This window comes from Diadema setosum, chromosome 9, assembly GCF_964275005.1.
Source record: "Diadema setosum chromosome 9, eeDiaSeto1, whole genome shotgun sequence".
NCBI lineage: Eukaryota > Metazoa > Echinodermata > Echinoidea > Diadematoida > Diadematidae > Diadema > Diadema setosum.
The window spans coordinates 35,388,812-35,408,901 of NC_092693.1; the positions used below are offsets into that span (position 1 = coordinate 35,388,812).

The following is a 20,090-nucleotide window of genomic DNA, read 5'->3' on the forward strand; positions in this document are numbered from 1 at the left end:
TAAGCGACGTCCAAGTATTTTCAAAATATCCTTCGCATCCAACATCCTACTTTCGCTCCTCTCTCTCTCCTTCTCTTTCTCTCGTTGTTTCTCAAGGGATCATGATAATGATCATGTAAAACGATATCGACGATTTACATCGTAAATAAATCATACAATATTCCATTTTCATTTCTGAACACACTCATTCCTCGCAGTGAACGTGTGTATGTTACCCTTCAGGAAAAAAAAATAACCCAACACTAACAAATGAGGGGGGTTATATCCGGATGATTATGATTATATGATAATAAGGTCAGGCCCATAGTCTAGTCCAAGCCTGGCGTTTGACAGGTCGATGCTGGCGCTATTACGCTGAAACATCTTTGCGCGCCACGGCTTTGAGAGTGACACCGTTAGGTGGAGACAGAAAGACATTTGCACCCAGCTTTGGGGGTATCTGTAATACAATGATTGACACGGAGAAATTCAAAATTAGGAATGCTTTCAAATACGTCAACTGCAATACACACACACGCATACACACACACACACACACGTAATATCTATTATATATATATATATATATATATATATATATATATATATATATATATATATTATCCCTGTAAGAAGCAGATGTTGCATGATTGAATGAACTGATTCTATATTGTGTTGAGGGCAATTAAAAGTATTGTACTGATAATAATGGGACCCCTGTTTACACATGTATACTAGTAACACACATTACCTCGCGGTAGAACAGCGGGATGAGTTGCAACCGCCTAATAGGAGGTATTGAATTATTTCCTCTCCTCCTTCTAGATGTTATTTTGTTTTATCGTATTTCCAGATGTTTGGACATGTGCGTTCACTTCAATTTTATATTTGACTGTATTACGTGTCCCGTTGCTGATCTGCCACAATTATCTATTTTCAAACAAATTGTTTTCTTATTGTTGATGTTGTTGTTCATGTTTCATGGATTTTTACGAAAACAGAGCCCTGAGGCAGACCGGCAGCTAGTCTATTTTAAATCTGTATGATTGTATAATATTATTTTATTTGAATATTTGATGTGTGTGATTACTTTATATTGTTTTAAAATGTAATATTTTATACTGTTTATATATTTCATGCTGATCATGCTACTCTGGATAAAGAATTGCAATAGATAAATAAATAGATGAATATATATATATATATATATATATGTACATCTGAAATATATGTGTAGGTTATATACAACATATATTATATCATAGACTCTCACTTCTAATTATAATATAATTGGAAGTGAGAGTCATATGTGTATGACATACACACTGACGCAGAACTTTCATGATTTATTATAGTATATCTATATTAATATACAGTATGTTCACATCATACAGTCATTTATATACCATGTAGGCCTACACATATAGTGAGTACATAAATTACAGCACATGAAAATATTTCATAAGCCCTGCTTTTTAGCTTCTCCTCCATATTGAACCTTATTTAATAATTATCATGCATCTTTGCTTTACAACCTACAATATTCTGTGATTATACTATAATTTTGACATTGCAACTGATTGACGTCTTGCCCTTCTTCGACTTAAATCCTGACTTCGACTCCTGAGCACCGGACAGGCGTCTCATCCACTGTCTTTAGAGGTGATCAGTGTTGTTCACAGAAACCTCTGCTTTTGTTGTTCAAAATCTAACAAACAAACAAACAAATAAAACCTCACCTCTGTCTGGGGACAGGTTTCGAATCGATACTTCTGCAGCACCCGGACGACGGCCATTTTAGTCTCCATCAGAGCGAACCTCAGCCCGATGCAGTTGTGGGGTCCGGCTCCGAATGGCAGCCAGGCAAGCGGGTGGTGGCGCTCTTTATTCTCCTTGCTGAATCTATACGGGAGAATGCGTTTAATTTTGTTTTACTGGTCAACAAAGTTGTTTGTTTGTTTTACTGATTCAATAAAAAAAAAATTACATGCATCCTGCACTTTGATTTAATCAAATGCAATATCATTACAACAAATCATGAACAAGTGGTAAAATTTTAGTCGTTTAGCTTTTCTTTACACGACCCTCAGTTTTTGGCATGCTATTCATCCATAGCATGCATAGTGAGCTCTACAATTTGCTGGAAACTTGGCAAGTGCGCGGATAATTACCTGCGCTGACGTATAGATTGGGTATTCACAATGATCTCAGATCTCGGGAAACAACACGGAAGACGAAAGGGGGCGGGATCTGCATCTACATGAACGAAAACTGGTGCGGAAACAACACTATGAGGTCACAGGAGTGTGAGCAAAATATCGAGTTATTATGAATATCTTTCCGACCATATTATCTCCCGCGAGAGTTTGGCCAAGTCCACGTTCTTCTGGTTTACGTCCCTCCAGATGGAAATGCAGAGAGCGCTTCGTCTACGATCTGCGACAAGGTCAACTCATTAGCCACATCATTCCCGGACGCACCTATCATGATATTAGGAGATTTTAACCACTGCCGACTGGAGAGCACGCTACCGAACTATCAGCAGGTTGTCGACCGCGCAACACGAGGTGAGAACGTCCTCGACCGCTTCTACTGCTCCGTACCCGACGCATACAAGGCAAATGTGCGCCATGGTATCGGCAAGTCAGACCATCTAACCGTACATCTTTTACCGAAATACAGGCAAGTGATTAAAAGGGAGAAGGTTGTGACAAAGAAAATCCAAGTGTGGAACAAAGAAGCATGTGAAAACCTTCAGACGTGCTATGATATCACAGACTGGGACCTGCTCATTTCTAGTGCCACAAATAACAAACTTAGACGAAGCAGTTGAAATTATTAATGGTTACACAGTGTTTTGTCAAGATCTACATATTGAGGAGAAGGTAGTTAAGGTGTTCCCAAATCAGAAACCATGGGTCAGAAAGACTTTGAGGAATATGTTTGTACAAAGAAATCAGGCTTTTTCAAACAATGATTCTGACGAAATTGGAAATATAAACTACAACATTCGGAAAGAAATTGTCAATGCTAAAAGAAAATATAAAGATCAACTGGAAGATAAGTTCAGATCACATAATACACGGGATACCTGGAAATGTATGCAAACAATGACGGGTTACAAAAAGAAGCAGAAATCTCCTATGGTGTACGAGTCCAGATCTGCTCTTGACACGGCAAATGAATTTAATGCCTTCTATGCTAGATTTGATGATAAATGTTTTGATGTTGAAAGTAGTAAGATTGTAAATGATCTGAAGGAAATCAATGACCCACCAATTGTATGTCATTACAACGATGTTGCTCTCTATTTCAAGCGCATTAACCCAAGGAAATCTATGGGACCGGACGGGATCTGTGGGAAAGTACTCAAAACATGTGCTTGGCAATTAGCTAATGAAATGCAACAAATGGCTAAACCTCCTTCGTTCGCTAACCGGTTCAAACTGGGGCGCCGATACACAAACCCTTCTCTTACTCTACCGGTCTCTAGTCCGCCCTCGGTCTCTAGTCCGCCCTCACCTCGACTACGCCTGTGAAATCTATGGTTCTTTATACCCGCTCCTTTCAAGCAAACTAGATACCGTACAGGGCCATGCCCTTCGAATATGCACCGGCGCGTTACCATCCACTGCAGCCCTGCATGCACTTCAAGAAGAATGTAACGAACCACCACTCCATATACGCCGCGAAAGGGCCGCCTTTATTTACTGCGCCTATAATTATACACACTGTCCCCACTTCACCCCGTCCGAAAAGCCATTGTCAACTGCTGGCAATTCTCATCGAATAAATGGCCACAAAACAAACTTCCTTTCGCTCTCCGAATCAAGCCGCTTACGGACACTTTTCTAAAGCTGCAACCTATCCACGTTTATCCAAGTCCCCCTTGGTCCATTGAACATCCCAATATTGACCTCTCCCTTCACAGATCATGTCCCAAGACCGCCCTCTCTTCAGCGCAACATCAAACTGCTCTTCAAACCATAAATACCACATATTCAAATCACCTGACAATTTACACTGACGGTTCCCATGATCCCTCCACTAACTGTTCTGGCATTGGAATTTACGTACCTCACTATCGTCATGAAATAAGTGAAAGGGTTTCACCCATCTCAATTTGTCGTACAGAACTGGTAGCGATTCTTCTTGCCTTATCATGGCTGGAATCCTCTCCCCCTCTCAGAGCTGTTATTTTCTCAGATTCTCTCAGTGCCTTGACACTTTTGAATAATCACACCTCAAATATCCTTGACCTTCCCAATGAAGTCCTTCTTAAATGCTCAAATCTTATAATGAATGGATGTGACATCACTTTAGCATGGGTACCAGCTCACTGTGGTCTAGTGGGCAACGAAAAAGCCGATTATCTTGCCAAACAAAGTTTACGTAAGAATATGACAATCAGTGTTCCTCTAAATGTTGATGATATACAATATGTAATTAAACATAGGTGTCTTGACGCTTGGAACGCGTTATGGCGCTCGTCCAATAAAGGACGCCATCTTTTCAACATCCAACCCTGTGCCTCAAACACCTTCACCTTTGAAAGTCTGAATAGACGTGATGAAATAATAACTCACCGACTCCGCATGGGCAGAGCCAGATTAACAACTTTTTATCATATTATCCGTAAGCACCCCACTGGACTTTGCTCAATATGCAATGAATTGGAAACCGTGGAACATTATTTATTACACTGCAAACAACACACAAATCAACGTACGAATCTCATACGTGCTATCCGTAAGCAATCACCAAACATCTCTGATTTACTCGCAAACCAAAAAGCTCTGGACGCAGTTATTACCTATGTCAAGGAAACCAATAACACGGTATTTAAGATTGCATGACTTTGCTGTAGCATGGACTTTGCGAAGTCTTGCAGAATGTATGTGCCATCATTTTGCAAACGTAGATTTCAAGATATTTTGTGAATCGTCGGTATTATATGTTATTATGCATTATCATTATTATACATCAATGTCTCCCACGTTGCATTGGCATGCATTTGGGGAAGCTTGTATAATGTATGCATTATCATTTGCGGTGGTGGATTTTGAAGATGTATGTATCATCATCTGCAAACGTAGATTTTCAAAATAATTGCGAGTTGCCTAGTAGTACACACGTCATGTTGGCATATATTTGCTTATCAATAATATGTTTGTTTGTTTTGTTTTTTTCTTCATTTATGCTTAATTGTGACTAATTTCACTTATGTTTTATTTAGTCTCGCTTTCCCCTTCCCAGTACACAGGGGAAGGACTTTCACCCTCTCCTATCCTCGGCGTAATAGACCTTCACGACATTCACAGCGGACATCGCTCTCCGGTTCCCTCCGACATCAACCCGACCTTGGTCAGCCGTCACGTCGAGGCCTCCTAGTCCTCCGTCCACCTCGCTCAGGTGCCGGAATCTGCAGCAAGCGGGTTTTGGGAGTCACTCGCTGTTGCAGATCCCGGCATCTCCCTCAATGGGTCTCTATTATGTAAAACATATACAGCATGTATATGATTGTCTTACGTTCCTTGCGTGCGTTTCCCTAGCAAGAACAGGGAATCCCTTCGTCCATATACTTATTTATAGTTATTTATAAATGATACACTTCTTATTCTTTTAGTAGTAAGAGCAGCTCAAAATTTTTGTAAATCACCTCTCGCATGAGTCGCCTGCACCTATTTAATACTTATAAACTTGTGGTTTAAAATCAATTTGAAGATTATTATGACTCCCACTTTCTGGCACAAAATTTACTTTCCTTTCTTGGCTTGAAGCCTGCAGGTATACTCATACATCATAGAAACCACGATTAAATATGTATAACATTTCTCCGTCGTTTGCTGCAAAAATATATTTTCCTGTATGAACGCCTCTGATTTTTTTTTCCCGAATCATTGCTGTGACGCTCAGAGCTCCTTGATATAAACACTGTATTTTTTTTTCTTGAAATAATGATACAGCCATAGTAATCTTATCTATTTTGTAAAACATATCATTGTGTGTGTGCTCTATCTAAATACCGTATATTACATTGGGTTGAACCATGATATTGGTATGTGTGTGCGTGGTTGGAGGTGTATGTGTGTGTGTTTGAGCGTGTGTACGTGGATGAGTTATTTATAGTGTGCGGTATACTACACGCGCGCGTGTATTGTGTAGTTATTTGAGTTTGTTTGAAGAATATGAGGTATTCATCAATATCATATGAGCTCCCTCGTGGAGACGTAATGAGCTCCTTTATGGAGACAATATGAGCTCCCTCGTGGAGACTTAATGAGCTCATTTGTGGAGATAATATGAGCTCCCTCGTGGAGACAATATGAGCTCCCTCGTGGAGACTTGGTATATATTTAATATTCTTGTTTATATCTCTATAAGATTTATAATGTTTGTTTTATGTTAAGTGCTGTCTGGGGCAAATTATTTGTATAGGGCCCCATTTTCTCTCTCTCTCTCCTTTCGTTCTTTAAAACAACAACAACAACAATTAGCTACTCCCTTTGTGACATTTTTTTCAAGAGTCTTTGAATCAGAACCATATTCCACTATGCTGGAAATCCTCGACAATAATACCAGCAGCTAAAACATCCCAGGCTTCTGAACCTAACGACTTCCGACCTATATCTCTCACTTCACTTGTGATGAAATGCTTTGAACGTCTTCTTCTCCATAAGCACATTCTCCCACAGATCCTGCCAAGCATAGATTCCTTACAATTTGCATATCAACCCCGAAAGTCTGTAAATGATGCTGTTTTTTTACTCACTCATTTGATTGCCCAGCATGTTGATAAACTAGGATGTTTTGTGCGTACCACGTTTGTCGACTTTTCGTCGGCATTTAACACAATTCAGCCTTATATTCTGATGAATAAGCTCGTGGCTCTTAATGTTAAGCCCTCTTTAATTCTCTGGCTTAATGACTTCCTCACCTGTAGAATTCAAAGAGTAAAAGTACAGAATGTGTTCTCTGATTATGTAACTACCCACACAGGGTCACCCCAGGGCAGTGTGTTGTCAGCTCCGTTGTTCATAATCTACACAAACGACTGTACTTCATCACATGACAATGTTACTTTCGTTGAATATGCTGACGATACTGCTTTCATAGGTATGATTCGTGGTAACGATGAGCGTGGATATCGGGAAGAACTACTTGCCTTTGAGCAATGGTGTCGTGATAATTTCCTGGTATTGAATGCAACCAAAACGAAAGAGATGATTGTCGATTTTCGTTCAAACAAAGGTCAAATGAAGCCAATCAAATTAAAAGGTGAAGACATAGAAAGAGTTGAGAGTTTCAAGTACCTGGGCACAGTCATTGACCACGAACTGTCCTGGAAAGGCCAATGTCAGTCCCTCTATGCCAAGTCCATGCAAAGAATGTGTTTTCTTAGGAAGATGAACTCATTCAATGTTGATAGGACCATTCTACGACTCTTCTACAAGTCTGTAATTGAAAGCGTGTTGCTTTTCAGTTGTGTGATCTGGTATGGTGCATGGTGTAGAAAGGAAGATTTCAAGAAACTACAGAAAATACCTAAATATGCTGGCAAGGTGACTGGTGAGGTGACAAATCTGAAACAGGAGTGCAATGATATGATTCTGAAACAACTGTCCCAAATCCTAGGAAGCGCTAATCACCCTCTTTATCAATGTTACACTCTAATGCGGTCAGGGAAACGATACAGGTCAATGAAAGCACGGACTTCGCGTTTCCTTAATTCTTTTGTTCCGTTCTCGATCCGAAAATACAATGAATCACAATAAGTGACCCTATATTTTGCTACCTCTCGATTCATCGTTTTTGTCAACTAGTCATGTATATCTATCTAAGACGCAATAATATGATATTTCAACCGCATGATACATACAAGTAATTACAGTATAATTTCAGTTCCAGTTATTGATGAATAAGTTTGATCATCTTGAATGTTCAGTCTTTTTCCCCTTAATTTCACCCCTCTTATGATTTGTTAATTATCTATTTGACGAGTTTCATGGCAAAACACAAGCGTCAAATTCAATGTTTCTGATTTATCATTTTTCCCCAACTGTCTTACGTTCATGTGAACTGTAACTTTCACTCTTTTGAGTTCCTTCTTTGTGTCTGCTGTAGGGTATATAATTGTGAATGCTTGAAGGGATATGTGTACGTATTATGTAGGCCTATGTATGCTATTATAGGTCATAATTGGATGCACTGTCCCCTGAGTTTCTATTTAAAGGGAAGCAGACCTGAGATTTTCACTGTAATGATAATTAAGAAAAGTAAAAAAACATAACCTTTCACCAGTTTATACACGTGGAAATGAAAAACTGTCTCCGTACGCGATTTTTGGAAAATAATTCCTGCAAGCGATCATGACACAAGAGCCGGCAAAAAGATGGTACGTCATGCATGCCCTACTCACCAAGTTGACAGCCGTGCCTCTAAAAACCAATTTAAGTGTTGAAATGATTAGTTGCAATTTTATCATATAATGTGAAAGTTTGTGGTTTTATTATTTCCAACAAAATATTTTAAGCTTAGATATATATAATTCATGAAAAATTGATATTGTTAACATAAATTTATATGTATTTTTAAACCAAATATACAATGAACTTGACATCAAATAAGCACGGTCCTTTTCTAGCTTCCGTCCGTGTTGCATACTTCTTAGCGTAGAAACCACTCTCGCGCGCGAATTCTTACCATACTAATAATATACACAGTACTCCGTCTAGCTGATTTTGCCGAAGATAACCTATGCAGGAGAGAGTCGAATTCTTCAAAGAAAATATTGTTTGTATCTCAATATTTCTGTAAGTAGTCAGATATCGCCTTTCCTCGAAAAAAACAAACAAACTATGACGTGAGCCTGCAAGGGTAAACACAGGGGGTCGTAGGGATATGATTTCGCTCCACTTTGCCGTGCATGTCCAGTCGGCACTGGCAGCAGCTAGCTCAGTGGCACTGTACTGCAGTCCAACCCCGGCTGCAGCCCCACGGTAAATGAAACATAGCTAGCCACTTTCCTTACCTCTCTACGCTTTTTTCCCTCGGTTCTCTTCGAAGTCGATGCTCGAGGTGTTTCTGTTTTATAACTCATGTGAGCAAATGGTCGGGATTGCATCTGGCTTCAGGAGTTTTCTCGGTTTATAACCGAGGGCCACAGCCTGCCGGTCCACGTAAAAACATCGCTTCTCAAATGGTCCACGCACAGGTAGGTCACAACACGATATCGAGATTTTGTAGGCCCTAAGTTTCTTATGTTCGGCATCGTTGTACCGAGATTTCCCAGCTATACAGTTCACCTTTCACGATACTTTTGTGGGTCTGGGACGGAAAAAAGGATTTTCCTGGGAAAACTTCTGCACGATTCGAGCAAAACTACTGATGTAAGATAGCCTGACCAGACGACGCTGAATGCGGTCGCCCCTATAGTGTACTACAATGCAGGCCTGTAGCTGTGTAGTTAACCGTGTCTACCTACAATCTGTACGTACTAGAGCATGCGTGAGCGGCGACAGGGCTGCAGCTGCGCTTGTGATAGACTGGAAAAGTGTGAAGGACAAACCGCGTACGGGGTATCTACCGTAGATCTAGTTGTACCGTCCACACGTGTACTGTGCGAATATAATACACAATACATACACACACACACGCACACGCACACACACACACACACACACACACACACACACACACACACACAACGTAGAAACAATGTCAAATTAGCCACCGACGTCTTCATGCACCCGGGTAACTAGGGAGCATACGGATAACGAGCAGAACACTGCTGGGAAGAGTTGTGCCTCGGTGACGTCTGACTCTCCGCCGGGACTTGCTCATTAGCATATATTCACCATGCAGATTCACACTTTTTCAACCAAAATTTACGAGCTTATTTGGTGATTTGAAAGTTTGTTTTCGGTGAAAGTAGTTCATTGGAGGTACCAACAACAACATTTTTTTTTATTTCGTGAGGACTGCTTCCCTTTAAGTGTAATAGTGCGTATATGTGCGTGTGTGTGTGTTTGTGTGTGTGTGTATGTGTGCGTGTGCTTTTGTGTGTGTGTGTGTGCGTGTGTGTGTATGTGTCTGTGTGTGTTTAAAGTCAAAGTGTGTACACCGCTGAATGTACATGTCTGTATACGTTCGCGTGTGCTTTGACTATCGCATGTGCAGTGGTGTGCCAGCGTTTTGGGTGCGTTATGCTCCATGGTGCTTCAGATAACGAGCATGATGTAGGACACGTAAATTCTCCTGACATTCTTATGTGTATGATATGACTGAGTCAACGGAGTATGTGTGTGTGTGCGCGTGTGTGTGCGAACGTGTGTGTGTGTGTGTGTTGTATTTGTGAGTGCGCGCATGCGTTCGTCTGCCTTCACCTGTAGTATTCAGTGATGTACATGTGTCATCAGGGCGCGACGCGAAGTGTTATCCTACGGAGAACGTGCGAGTGTTGTGTGTGAGTGTGCAAAGGTTACGTAAAATATGCACTCCCTTGGAAAGGACGGGTTTTATGTTTTCTAAACTCTTGTTTTGTTGATGATCGGTAATCATACAGTAATTAATTGTGATGAAATGTAAATGTGTAATGATGTATGTGTTTACTGTATTGTGAGTATAAATTATGTTTGTACGATTGTGTATATATTGAATATTGTATTATGTGTACATGTACATGAATATACGTATGTATGTATGAAGATATTCCTACGTGTACACCTGCCAACAAGAAGAATTTCCTAAATGGACAATAAATAAATCTGAATCTGAATCTGAATCTGATAATGATGGGTTAAGTTTGCATAGGAAATTAACGGAAACTAATACAAGTTGCTTTCCATACCCAGGCAAGCATGCTCTGCTTGGCATTAGTTTAGACAGCAACACCCCACCCCCACCCGTAAACGCGCAAAAGGCCAAAAGCGGGGACAAAATTGGCCGCGCACTTGGCCACGCTCTGGAGGTGGCCGCGGCCGAGCCCGGCCTTTTCTCAGTGTAAACGCAAACTGGGCCAAATGTGCGGCCAATTTTAGTCTAGCTTCCAGACCCTCTGCCCGTACTATTTCGTTATTCAGGAAATTAACCCCCTCAACGTCGAAAACTAGTATAGTTTAAGGTGGTTTTGTCCTGCAAAGGATTTTTCCTTCGGCAAAGGCCTTTGCCCGAACGGCGACTTCGTTGCCACGGGCACCAGTCGGCAAATGGTCTGAAAACCAGACTATACCAAATTGTTCACATGCAGAGCGCCACTACGACAAAATACTGAAAGGTTTGAATTAAAAGCGCGGCCGAGCCCGGCAGTGTAAATGGACAAAATTGCGGGGCTCGGCCCCGCAATTAAGGCCGGGCTCGGCCGCGGCTCTGCTCAGCCCCGCACTGTAAACGGGGTCACACACTCCCTCCAATGCATGCTTTAACCCTTCTGATGAATCTCTGGGTACTTTCCAGTCGTATGTGGGGTAATCCACGTGCATAAATTGTTGCCCTTGTTCTATGAGCCGCGATGAATGCAAAGCATGGGAACGAAGGTTTAATACGTTCACGTTGATTGAAGTTTGCATTATTTGTGGCTCTAATGAAGTGTTGTATTCAAGCAGATAGCTCAAGTTCTGCTCTGCCAAGCTACGTAAAAATGGCAGAGAAATATTTTCCGGCACGCATTGCATCACCTTCGTGAATTTGAATCATATGGGACTACAGAAAGTGTCTATTACTATTTCAATATTTGACTTTCTCCCTCACGATCGGTCGCTGTCGGTACGCTGTGTAATCTGAGGAATACTCTTAGCCCACCGTGACCTTGTGTTATCTCACCAAGCGACGACGCCTAATTCGAAGCTGAAATGTACAATTTCTGATCGTTATTCTGTGAAATTCAATTTTAAGCATGGGTGATAATGTATGACGATATTTGTGTCTTATTAGCGTCTAAATGTGTTCATACCTGGAAGGATCAAACTTCTCTGGATCCGGCCAGTATTCCTCATCGTGATGTATGGCGTAAATGGGGATGAGGATCGGAATGTCTTTCTCCACGGTAAGGCCATCGTGAGTGAACGTTTCGGTGCAGGCCCTGGTGATCCTGAAATAATTAAGTAGACAAGACAGAAGCTTCTCAGGAACGGATAATCCCTATCATACTGTACAGCTATAAACCATCAAAGGCTATTTTATTGTCTTTGATAAAGCGAATTGCTACTGGAAAAAAAAAGAAATTGAATCAATGTAATTATAAAATCAAAAACCTGAAGAGGAATAGGAATCAGTGAAAGGGTTGAAATAATCATTTGGGTTGAGAGAAGTGCAAGATTATTCTTCACTCGCATTACACCTCTGATAGGAAGGCCTGCTTCTTGGTACGCGGTCGTCTGAAAGGAAACTGGACTAGGAATCTCTTGTTCAACAGGCCCGAAAACTGTACTCCACTAGACCACAGTCCTCGATTGAAAATGATTATAATTAAAATACAATAAGCAACACGAGTTAAAATGATGACTAATAATATGATTGCTTTGGGGATGAAATTAATTATTTGTAAAAATATGTAGAACCTAATAGGAAAGACAGGACTCCACACTAACTCCTCCCTAAAAGGTGTACAGTTGGGGCCAAAATTTTGGTGGCCTGAAATAGAAATGTAGTGGGCCGAAGTGAACGAAATCATAATTATCCAGTTTGAATCGTTAGTGTCCGATTGGGTCACCATGTAAAAGATATAACAGTGGCGGATCCAGGAAGAGCGCATCGGGCACGCCCCCTTTATTTTCATTTGTGAAATCAAAAGAAATACAATGAAAAAATGAGGGGAGGGGTGCGTGCGCCTCTTCCCCTTTGATTTTGTAAAGGCGCCCCCTCTTTAAGGAATTCCTGGATCTGCCTCTGTATAACCATAGACTATAGCGTTTTTTGTTTTTTGTTTTTTGTTTTAAGTTCAGCAGCTCGGCATCAAAATTTAGCAGCCTCGGGCCACAAGTCCAGGCCACCACTAATGCTGAGCTTTGGGTGAGGGCACTCACACGACTGAAGGCGGGTAGAATCTCATGGTCTCACATACGACCTGATCCAGGTAGGGCATTGTGGAGACGGACGTGTATCCGACTGAGTCCCGAGAGGGCGTCATCTCATCAATTTCCCTGATCAGCTTCTCTTGAATCTCAGGATACATCGCGAGAAAATAAAAGACAAAGCCAAGCGTGGTGTTGGTAGTCTCATGTCCAGCCGTAAAGAACGTTATTGCCTTCGAGGAAGATAGTGGATGAAAGAGCAAAAATATGACTAGCCTAAGCGGTCAGATTAAAGTTTGCGACGCAAGGACTAGGGCAAACATTATTTTCATTGGAATGCATAACTCGGCGTGGAGCTACATAACATAGCGGACGGCATGAAGGCATGTAGTCACATGACCACATGCTTGTATAATATTCTTAACATGAGCATCAGGCATTATCCCGAATATTACGATAATGACGCTAATATAAGGTAAGGATGGAAACCACAAGCATCATGATTATGTTCTGGACCCATAGGGGAGAAAAGAGTGACCAGAATACAGTAAAGCGGGATTCCCACTATCACGATTGGCGTTACGATTTAATTCGTGGTCTTAATTGTGGAGTACTCGTCGTGATCTTGTCAGCTCATATCAGATCTTGAAGTCAATCGCAGTAATCGCGGCAATCGTAGAAAAATTTTGGACGGTTCAAAAATTTTCCGCGATTAGCGCGATTGATTCCCAATCGTGGTCGTCGCATCAGATCGTAGCAGATCTTAGCACAGCGCAAAAGATCACATCTAATCGTGACATTTAATCGTGGTTATCGCAATCAATCTTGTAAAGGATAAACATCACGACATGTTGAGATGAGCTGCAATCTCTTGCGATCTGCCACGATCTATAATTGTCTGACGCATCCCATTGTTCACGATCAGATACGAATGACCAACGAGAAGATACAACTTGATACTAGCAGATGCGAGTTAATACGAGTAGTCACGTTTTTGTTTTGTTTTTTCATTTATGCTCAAGATCTGTTACGAGTTTTCTTAATAGGCACTCTGTACTTGTAGAGCGCACACGTTTCTTTTCAACTTGCTCTGTCTATATTCTTAGTAATCTGAACAGTCTTCGGCATGCCACCCGAAGGCTTCAGAGGCAAGAAAGGTAAGGGTAGGAGACCCCTGCCACTCCCTGAACCTGAATCAATTCCGTCACAGCAGGCACATGAGGTGGCAGATCGAGGAAGATGGAGAGACTACCCCTACCCAGTTCTGAATTCTAAGATGACAACTTCATTTAGTTAAGAAAAATAAGAGGAAATTATCGAGTTCCTCATGGGAAATGAGGTTCTCTACAGCAAATGCCTTGCGGGATTTTAAAACAAAAATGTCAGCCAGAAAGATGATCCCTGTGCTGCACAGGCAGCCAAGATGAACACTACTGTGGGGTGCCTTAAAGTGTGGTACACAAGCCTGCGGACTACGATTTGCTGGCTGAGGAAGATGTTACTGCTGAGCTGAACAGCGACACAGAGAAGTGGGTGTGGGAGAAACTTTCTTTTTTTGATTCCTCATATTGAAACCCTGGAACCCAGAAATGTGGCATCCTTTACTGCAGCAACGACAGCAAGTCCCAGTGGAACAGGATCAAACCCCTCGACCAGCCAAACCTCCATACTAGCCTCTGCTTCTACCTTTGGCAGGACTCCAACGGCACCACCCTCGACTATATCACCTCCAGGATCTCAGATTTCCTCACGCCCAGGATCGGCCTGCTCAAGACTAGGCAGTGAGGACAGGGTAACCTCCGGAGAACTGTGCATTTATCATCATTTTTATTTTTACCTAAAATTATTCACTGAAATTCACATGAAAATGTACTTGACAATATACGTGAAAGAAACAGTTCTATTTGGGCAGTTCCAGCGTTACAAACATTGCATACAGAAAATCTTCACTGAGTCTGTGTAAAGCGGGGTTCCCACTATCACGATTGGCGCCACGATTGATATCGTGGTCTTAATCGTGAAGGAATCGTGGTGATCTTATCAAATCTTATCAGATCTTAACGTCAGTCGTGGCAATCGCATTAATCGTAGAAAAATTTTGTACGATTAACACGATTAACTGTTGATCGTGATCATCGCATCAGGTTGTCTTGGATCGTATCAAAACGCAGCAGATATCATCTAATCGTACTTCTTAATCGTGTTGATCGGGATCGACTTTTTCACTTCCCTCCTACATATATATATATTTCTTCTTCTTCTTTTAGATTTGCCCTTATTTTGCTCCAAGATCGTACACATTTTATGTTCCGCGAGTATTAGATAGTTTTATACATATCATTATTATTACTATACATTGTTTTACCATAGCACAGACGCACAAAAACGGAGTTCCCCGTAGTCAATTTGGGGTAATTTTTTAACGAAAAAAAAATAGCAAAACTAAAATGACTGTGGTATGTCTGCACGTACTGACTAAGGTCAGTATAAAAATGGGAATGAGTTCCTGAATCTTGCATGAGTGAGCACACATCAAAGGCAAATTTGATTACTTTTTAGATCTATCGCTACATTAATTGTTGTTGTTGGGTTGTTTGTTTGGTTTTTGGTTTTTGGTTTTTTGGTTTGTTTGTTTGTTTTTTTTTTTTTTTGGGGGGGGGTAAAGTATTGTTTCTTGTGTATTGTATATAATTATCAATCGCTGTTGTTGTTTCATCATCCATCATTTGACCCCTTCACATCTACTGTAACAATTTTCATTTTTTTTTTCTTGTGGTTTGGTTTTTAGAGGAAAATAGCTGTGTCTACTCTCATTAAACTGCAAAATCCATTTAGTTTAAGATTGCTGTCAGATAATGCAGCCAAGATCTAGCTGCTGCAGCCCATGTCAAGTAAGCATATAAAAGAAAGAGTAGTTGTGTCTTCATTGAGTAAGCATGTACACTTTAAAGATGGAGCAAAAACTGCAAAACTGTACTGTTGATATTGAATAGGGGAGGGCTGGCACAATGAATCCTAAGATAACATCACTAAAACATTCACCGGAAGCAGAATGTTTCTCATACCCCACGAAAACTTTTGTGACTTTTGAAAAGTGACCATTGTCACTCATACATGACTATAAAGATCACTGTCATTTTTCACATAGAGGTTAGTTAATAAGTGTTACAATACCCCTGCGAAATAATTTTGCTTCAAACTTATTTTGTGTTACAAAGTGACATTAGGGGAGTTACTTTTCTGTTGTGTGTATGTCGGTTTTAAACACTGTTAAAAAAATATTTATCAAGCTAAACCCACCAAACTTTCAATACCCCATGAGATAACGACATTTTGAAATAGAAAGGCATACATACGTATTATGCGAATATGAAATCAAACACATAAGCAATACTATAAGTTCGGTCAACTTTCTTATACTGAGCCTATAACACATAATAATGTCAGCATTCAAAAAAAAAATCCAATCCTCTTTTTAAGCTTCCATTTCATCATATTTTCTTCATGTGTTTCAAAGGAAGGCGAAAACATTTGCCTTTATCTTTTCTTTTTTTTTCTGGGGGGGGGGGGGGAGGGGGCAATGATTTGATCTTGCATATGCAGTTTTGTTTTGTTTTGTTTTGTTTTTTTTGAGGGGGGGATGCTGAGGCCGAGCATGTCGATTCAATAATCTTTGGGTTGAATTAGAAGAGGAAATTTCTGACGTTGTGGCCGGCCTAGGCGCTGCATTCTCTCTGATGATAACGTAATCGTCATTCGCAATATTGCAAAGGTCACGTTGTCGTCATCCTCAGTCAACCCTTGCCATCATCAATGGTTGTGGATAGATAGGCCTAATCACTCTTCAAAAGTTATATAAATAATGAAAGACATTGTCAGTCGGACTATAATATTCCCATTCGGGTCCAATCGCGCCTTAAATCGAGTCGCTTTTGATCCCGATCGTGAAAGATATCGTATCTTATCTCAACAGCCCGCATTGCTTCGCGGTATTCGTACTGGAACATATCAGAACATATCTGCACGCACCAGATCGGGGATCCCGATCGTAATGATCGTGTTAGATCGAAACAAATCGTAGACTCAATCGGGACAATCCTATCGGGTCATATTTGAATCGAGGACCACATCGTGACAGATCGTATTGCTTGAAATAGACCAATCGTGACCATATCGCATCCCAGCGAACCAACACGTATTGACTCGCATAACCTCGTATCCAAACGTGAAATTTCAGACGAGTTCAACAAATTTTCCACGATCAGTTACGAATGTCCAATCGTGGCGTTCGCAATGGATCGCACGATAGTGGGAACCCCGCTTAAGCTTATTTCAATAACTCGGCGTAATCACCATTAGCCCATTCATGGTTTATTCTAAAGCGGTCATCTTGAAATGCTTACAATCCGAATTTTGATCAGTGCCATAAATCATTTGGTAGATGTTACACAAAATGTTTGTCATTACGGACATTACATTTTTGGACATGATTATTTATCTCCATGCCGATATGTTAAAAAAATGTTGAATTGCAATATTAGGTAAAGGAAATTTTCGTCTGAAGTGAGTGTTCCGGTCATGTGTAAGTTGTAGATTGATACCTGTGTACAACAGCTTCAGTATTTACTCTACAGGTTCACAAATGTAGCATTACGGACATTACTATAAGCGTTATGGACATGACAACTTTTGGACATGACACTTTTAAGCGTCCCAATATTCATACTTTAACACAGTTCTTTTCTAAGACAAGACTAATGTTGGTGATTTTCGTCCTTTCATAACCATCAGCTACTTTGAAATACTAGTATACATTCTAAAGTGTTAATGTATATGGAGTAATGAGAATCAAACAGTATGTGTTTAACAACAAAATTACCCAATAATATAAAAAGAATTGCTACAAATGGATTTTTGGAGAAAATAATGCCTAAATGTACTTTTGCAGTTTTGGAAAGCTACTGGATCATCCTATTCTAGTCTCAACTGATTTTTTTTTTTTTTATTTAACTCATTGGTTCCTCCATTATATCATTGCTCATGCAGATACATACACTTGTATTATATACATTGTTGGTGTCATACTTAAATATATATATAAACATTAATTGTTAACAAAGTAAGTTTCTTCATTGCCTTAACAATGCACAACAAAACATATCAGCGATGCAATAAATGCGATGCAGAAAGGATACAGCTTAAGCATTGTTTGATTTGCATGCAGTCCTCGTACAACACACGTAACATATAGGAAAATGGGAGGGAGGGATGACTTGGGCTGTCTAGAAGACTGGAGAACTGATCAAAATGTTGTCTCATTCCCTGTCCTGGCCTTTCGTGGTTGGGATTGTGGCTGGTCTTACTGCTCATCTTCTTCCTCCCTGGCGGTGATGTAAGCAAGGAGTAACACTGCAAGTGTTACGTTGTCTTCCTCAAGTTCCGTCATTTTCAGCGTCTGCTGGTTGGGATGTTAAGTCCGTCGAAGTCCGAAATATGAAATGAAGTGAAATCCATGGTCAGTGGGGCTGTATTTATTATACCCTTCAGGGTCCAATCGTGGCTCAAAATCGGCTTTGCTCCCGATGCCGATTGCCAAAGATATCGTATCCTATATCGCAACAGAGCGCATTGGTTCATAATGATCGTACTAGAACGTATCCGGACGTGTCTGCACGTAACAGATCAGGAACCATGATTTCAAATTTCAATTCAATTCAATTTCAATTCATACATTTATTCAGTAAATAAAATCGTTTCAATATAAAATGTTTACAAAATGTAGCAGGTACAGTTCTGAGAAAGCCAGAGGCTTGTTAAAATAGAATGTACCCTTGAAAACAAATCATACACATATTTCAATTTAAACATTAAAATATGAAATGATAAAAGGAGCACACAGAGAGAATGAAGCATATTAAAACAAGCACAATATTGAAATTAACAGAAATTACCAATAACATCAAGGGAACATGGAGAGAATAAAACATACTAAGACAGAGGACAAAACAAAACAAATAACATCACATGAAGCAAAGCAAACAAAACAGAATGAGGTATAGAACGAGACTATAAAAATACGTGTAAATAGTAAGACATTACCGATTGCAACTCATGTAAAATACATGATAAAAAATGTAATTCAAATTTCCCATTTTGACTAAAATGAGGAGAAGGCAAGAGCATATCTATTTTTTTTTTTTCTTGAAATTGTTCAGAGGCAGCTTTTTAAGATTTTCCGGAATTCCGGAGTTCCAAATATTATATCCATGAAACCTTATCGACTGTTTTTGGGCACGAGTTGTTCGGAAACAGAATGGATAAACATTGAATTGATGCCGTGTGTTTTTTGATTGAATTTCATTACAATGTTTGAAATAATCCATAAAAACAGATGGAAGTGTATTGTGAATGAACTTATACATAAAAATTCCAGTCTTGTACAAAACCATCAGACAGAGATAAGACGCCGAGGCGTCGAAATAGATCATGTGTATGCGCACGATAATGTGAGCCTGTGCAAAGACGAATAACTTGTTTCTGTAACACCGCTAGTCTCTTTAACAGGTAGGCAGATGCACGACCCCATATGAGGTTACAGTAGTTATGGTAAGGTAGTATAGTGGTGTTGTACAGTGCATGCAGGGCATTTAATGGTAACATAGTCGTAGCTCATGCTGAACACCAATATTCATGCTTATCTTACGGGAAATATGTTGTATATGACTGGTCCAGGATAATTTCTGATCAACAATTAGGTCGAGGAAATTGATATTGTCAACCTGTGAAATATCATCGTTATTGAGTTTCAGTTTTACATCTGCAGAGGCAGTTTTTTTTTTCTTCGTGTTATACAACATATACTTATATTTTTTGATACATTGAGTTGCAATGTAATAGCTTGAAACCAGTTTGAAACCTTTTCTAACTCGGTATTTGCTACAGACAAAAGTCTATCTAAGCTTGTATCTGCAAGAAAGATGGTGGTATCATCCGCGTAAAGTATCATTGTGAGTGACTTTGAGACTCTCGGAAAGTCATTGACAAAGATCAAAAAGAGAAGAGGTCCCAAAATACTTCCCTGGGGGACCCCTATTGAAATTG

General features: G+C 40.1%; 1 protein-coding gene across 1 annotated transcript in view; it reads right to left on the reverse strand.

Moving 5' to 3' along the window:
• Positions 1–349: 349 nt before the first annotated feature.
• LOC140232938 (cytochrome P450 3A14-like) overlaps positions 350–20,090 on the reverse strand; it is a 79,073-nt gene continuing 59,332 nt past the window's right edge. The window contains exons 10-13 of the mRNA XM_072313046.1: positions 13,002–13,222; positions 11,930–12,067; positions 1,719–1,881; positions 350–439 (exon numbers count right to left, since the gene is read on the reverse strand). Of these exons, the coding sequence (XP_072169147.1) occupies positions 350–439; positions 1,719–1,881; positions 11,930–12,067; positions 13,002–13,222 (612 nt within the window). The remainder of the gene's footprint in view (positions 440–1,718; positions 1,882–11,929; positions 12,068–13,001; positions 13,223–20,090) is intronic.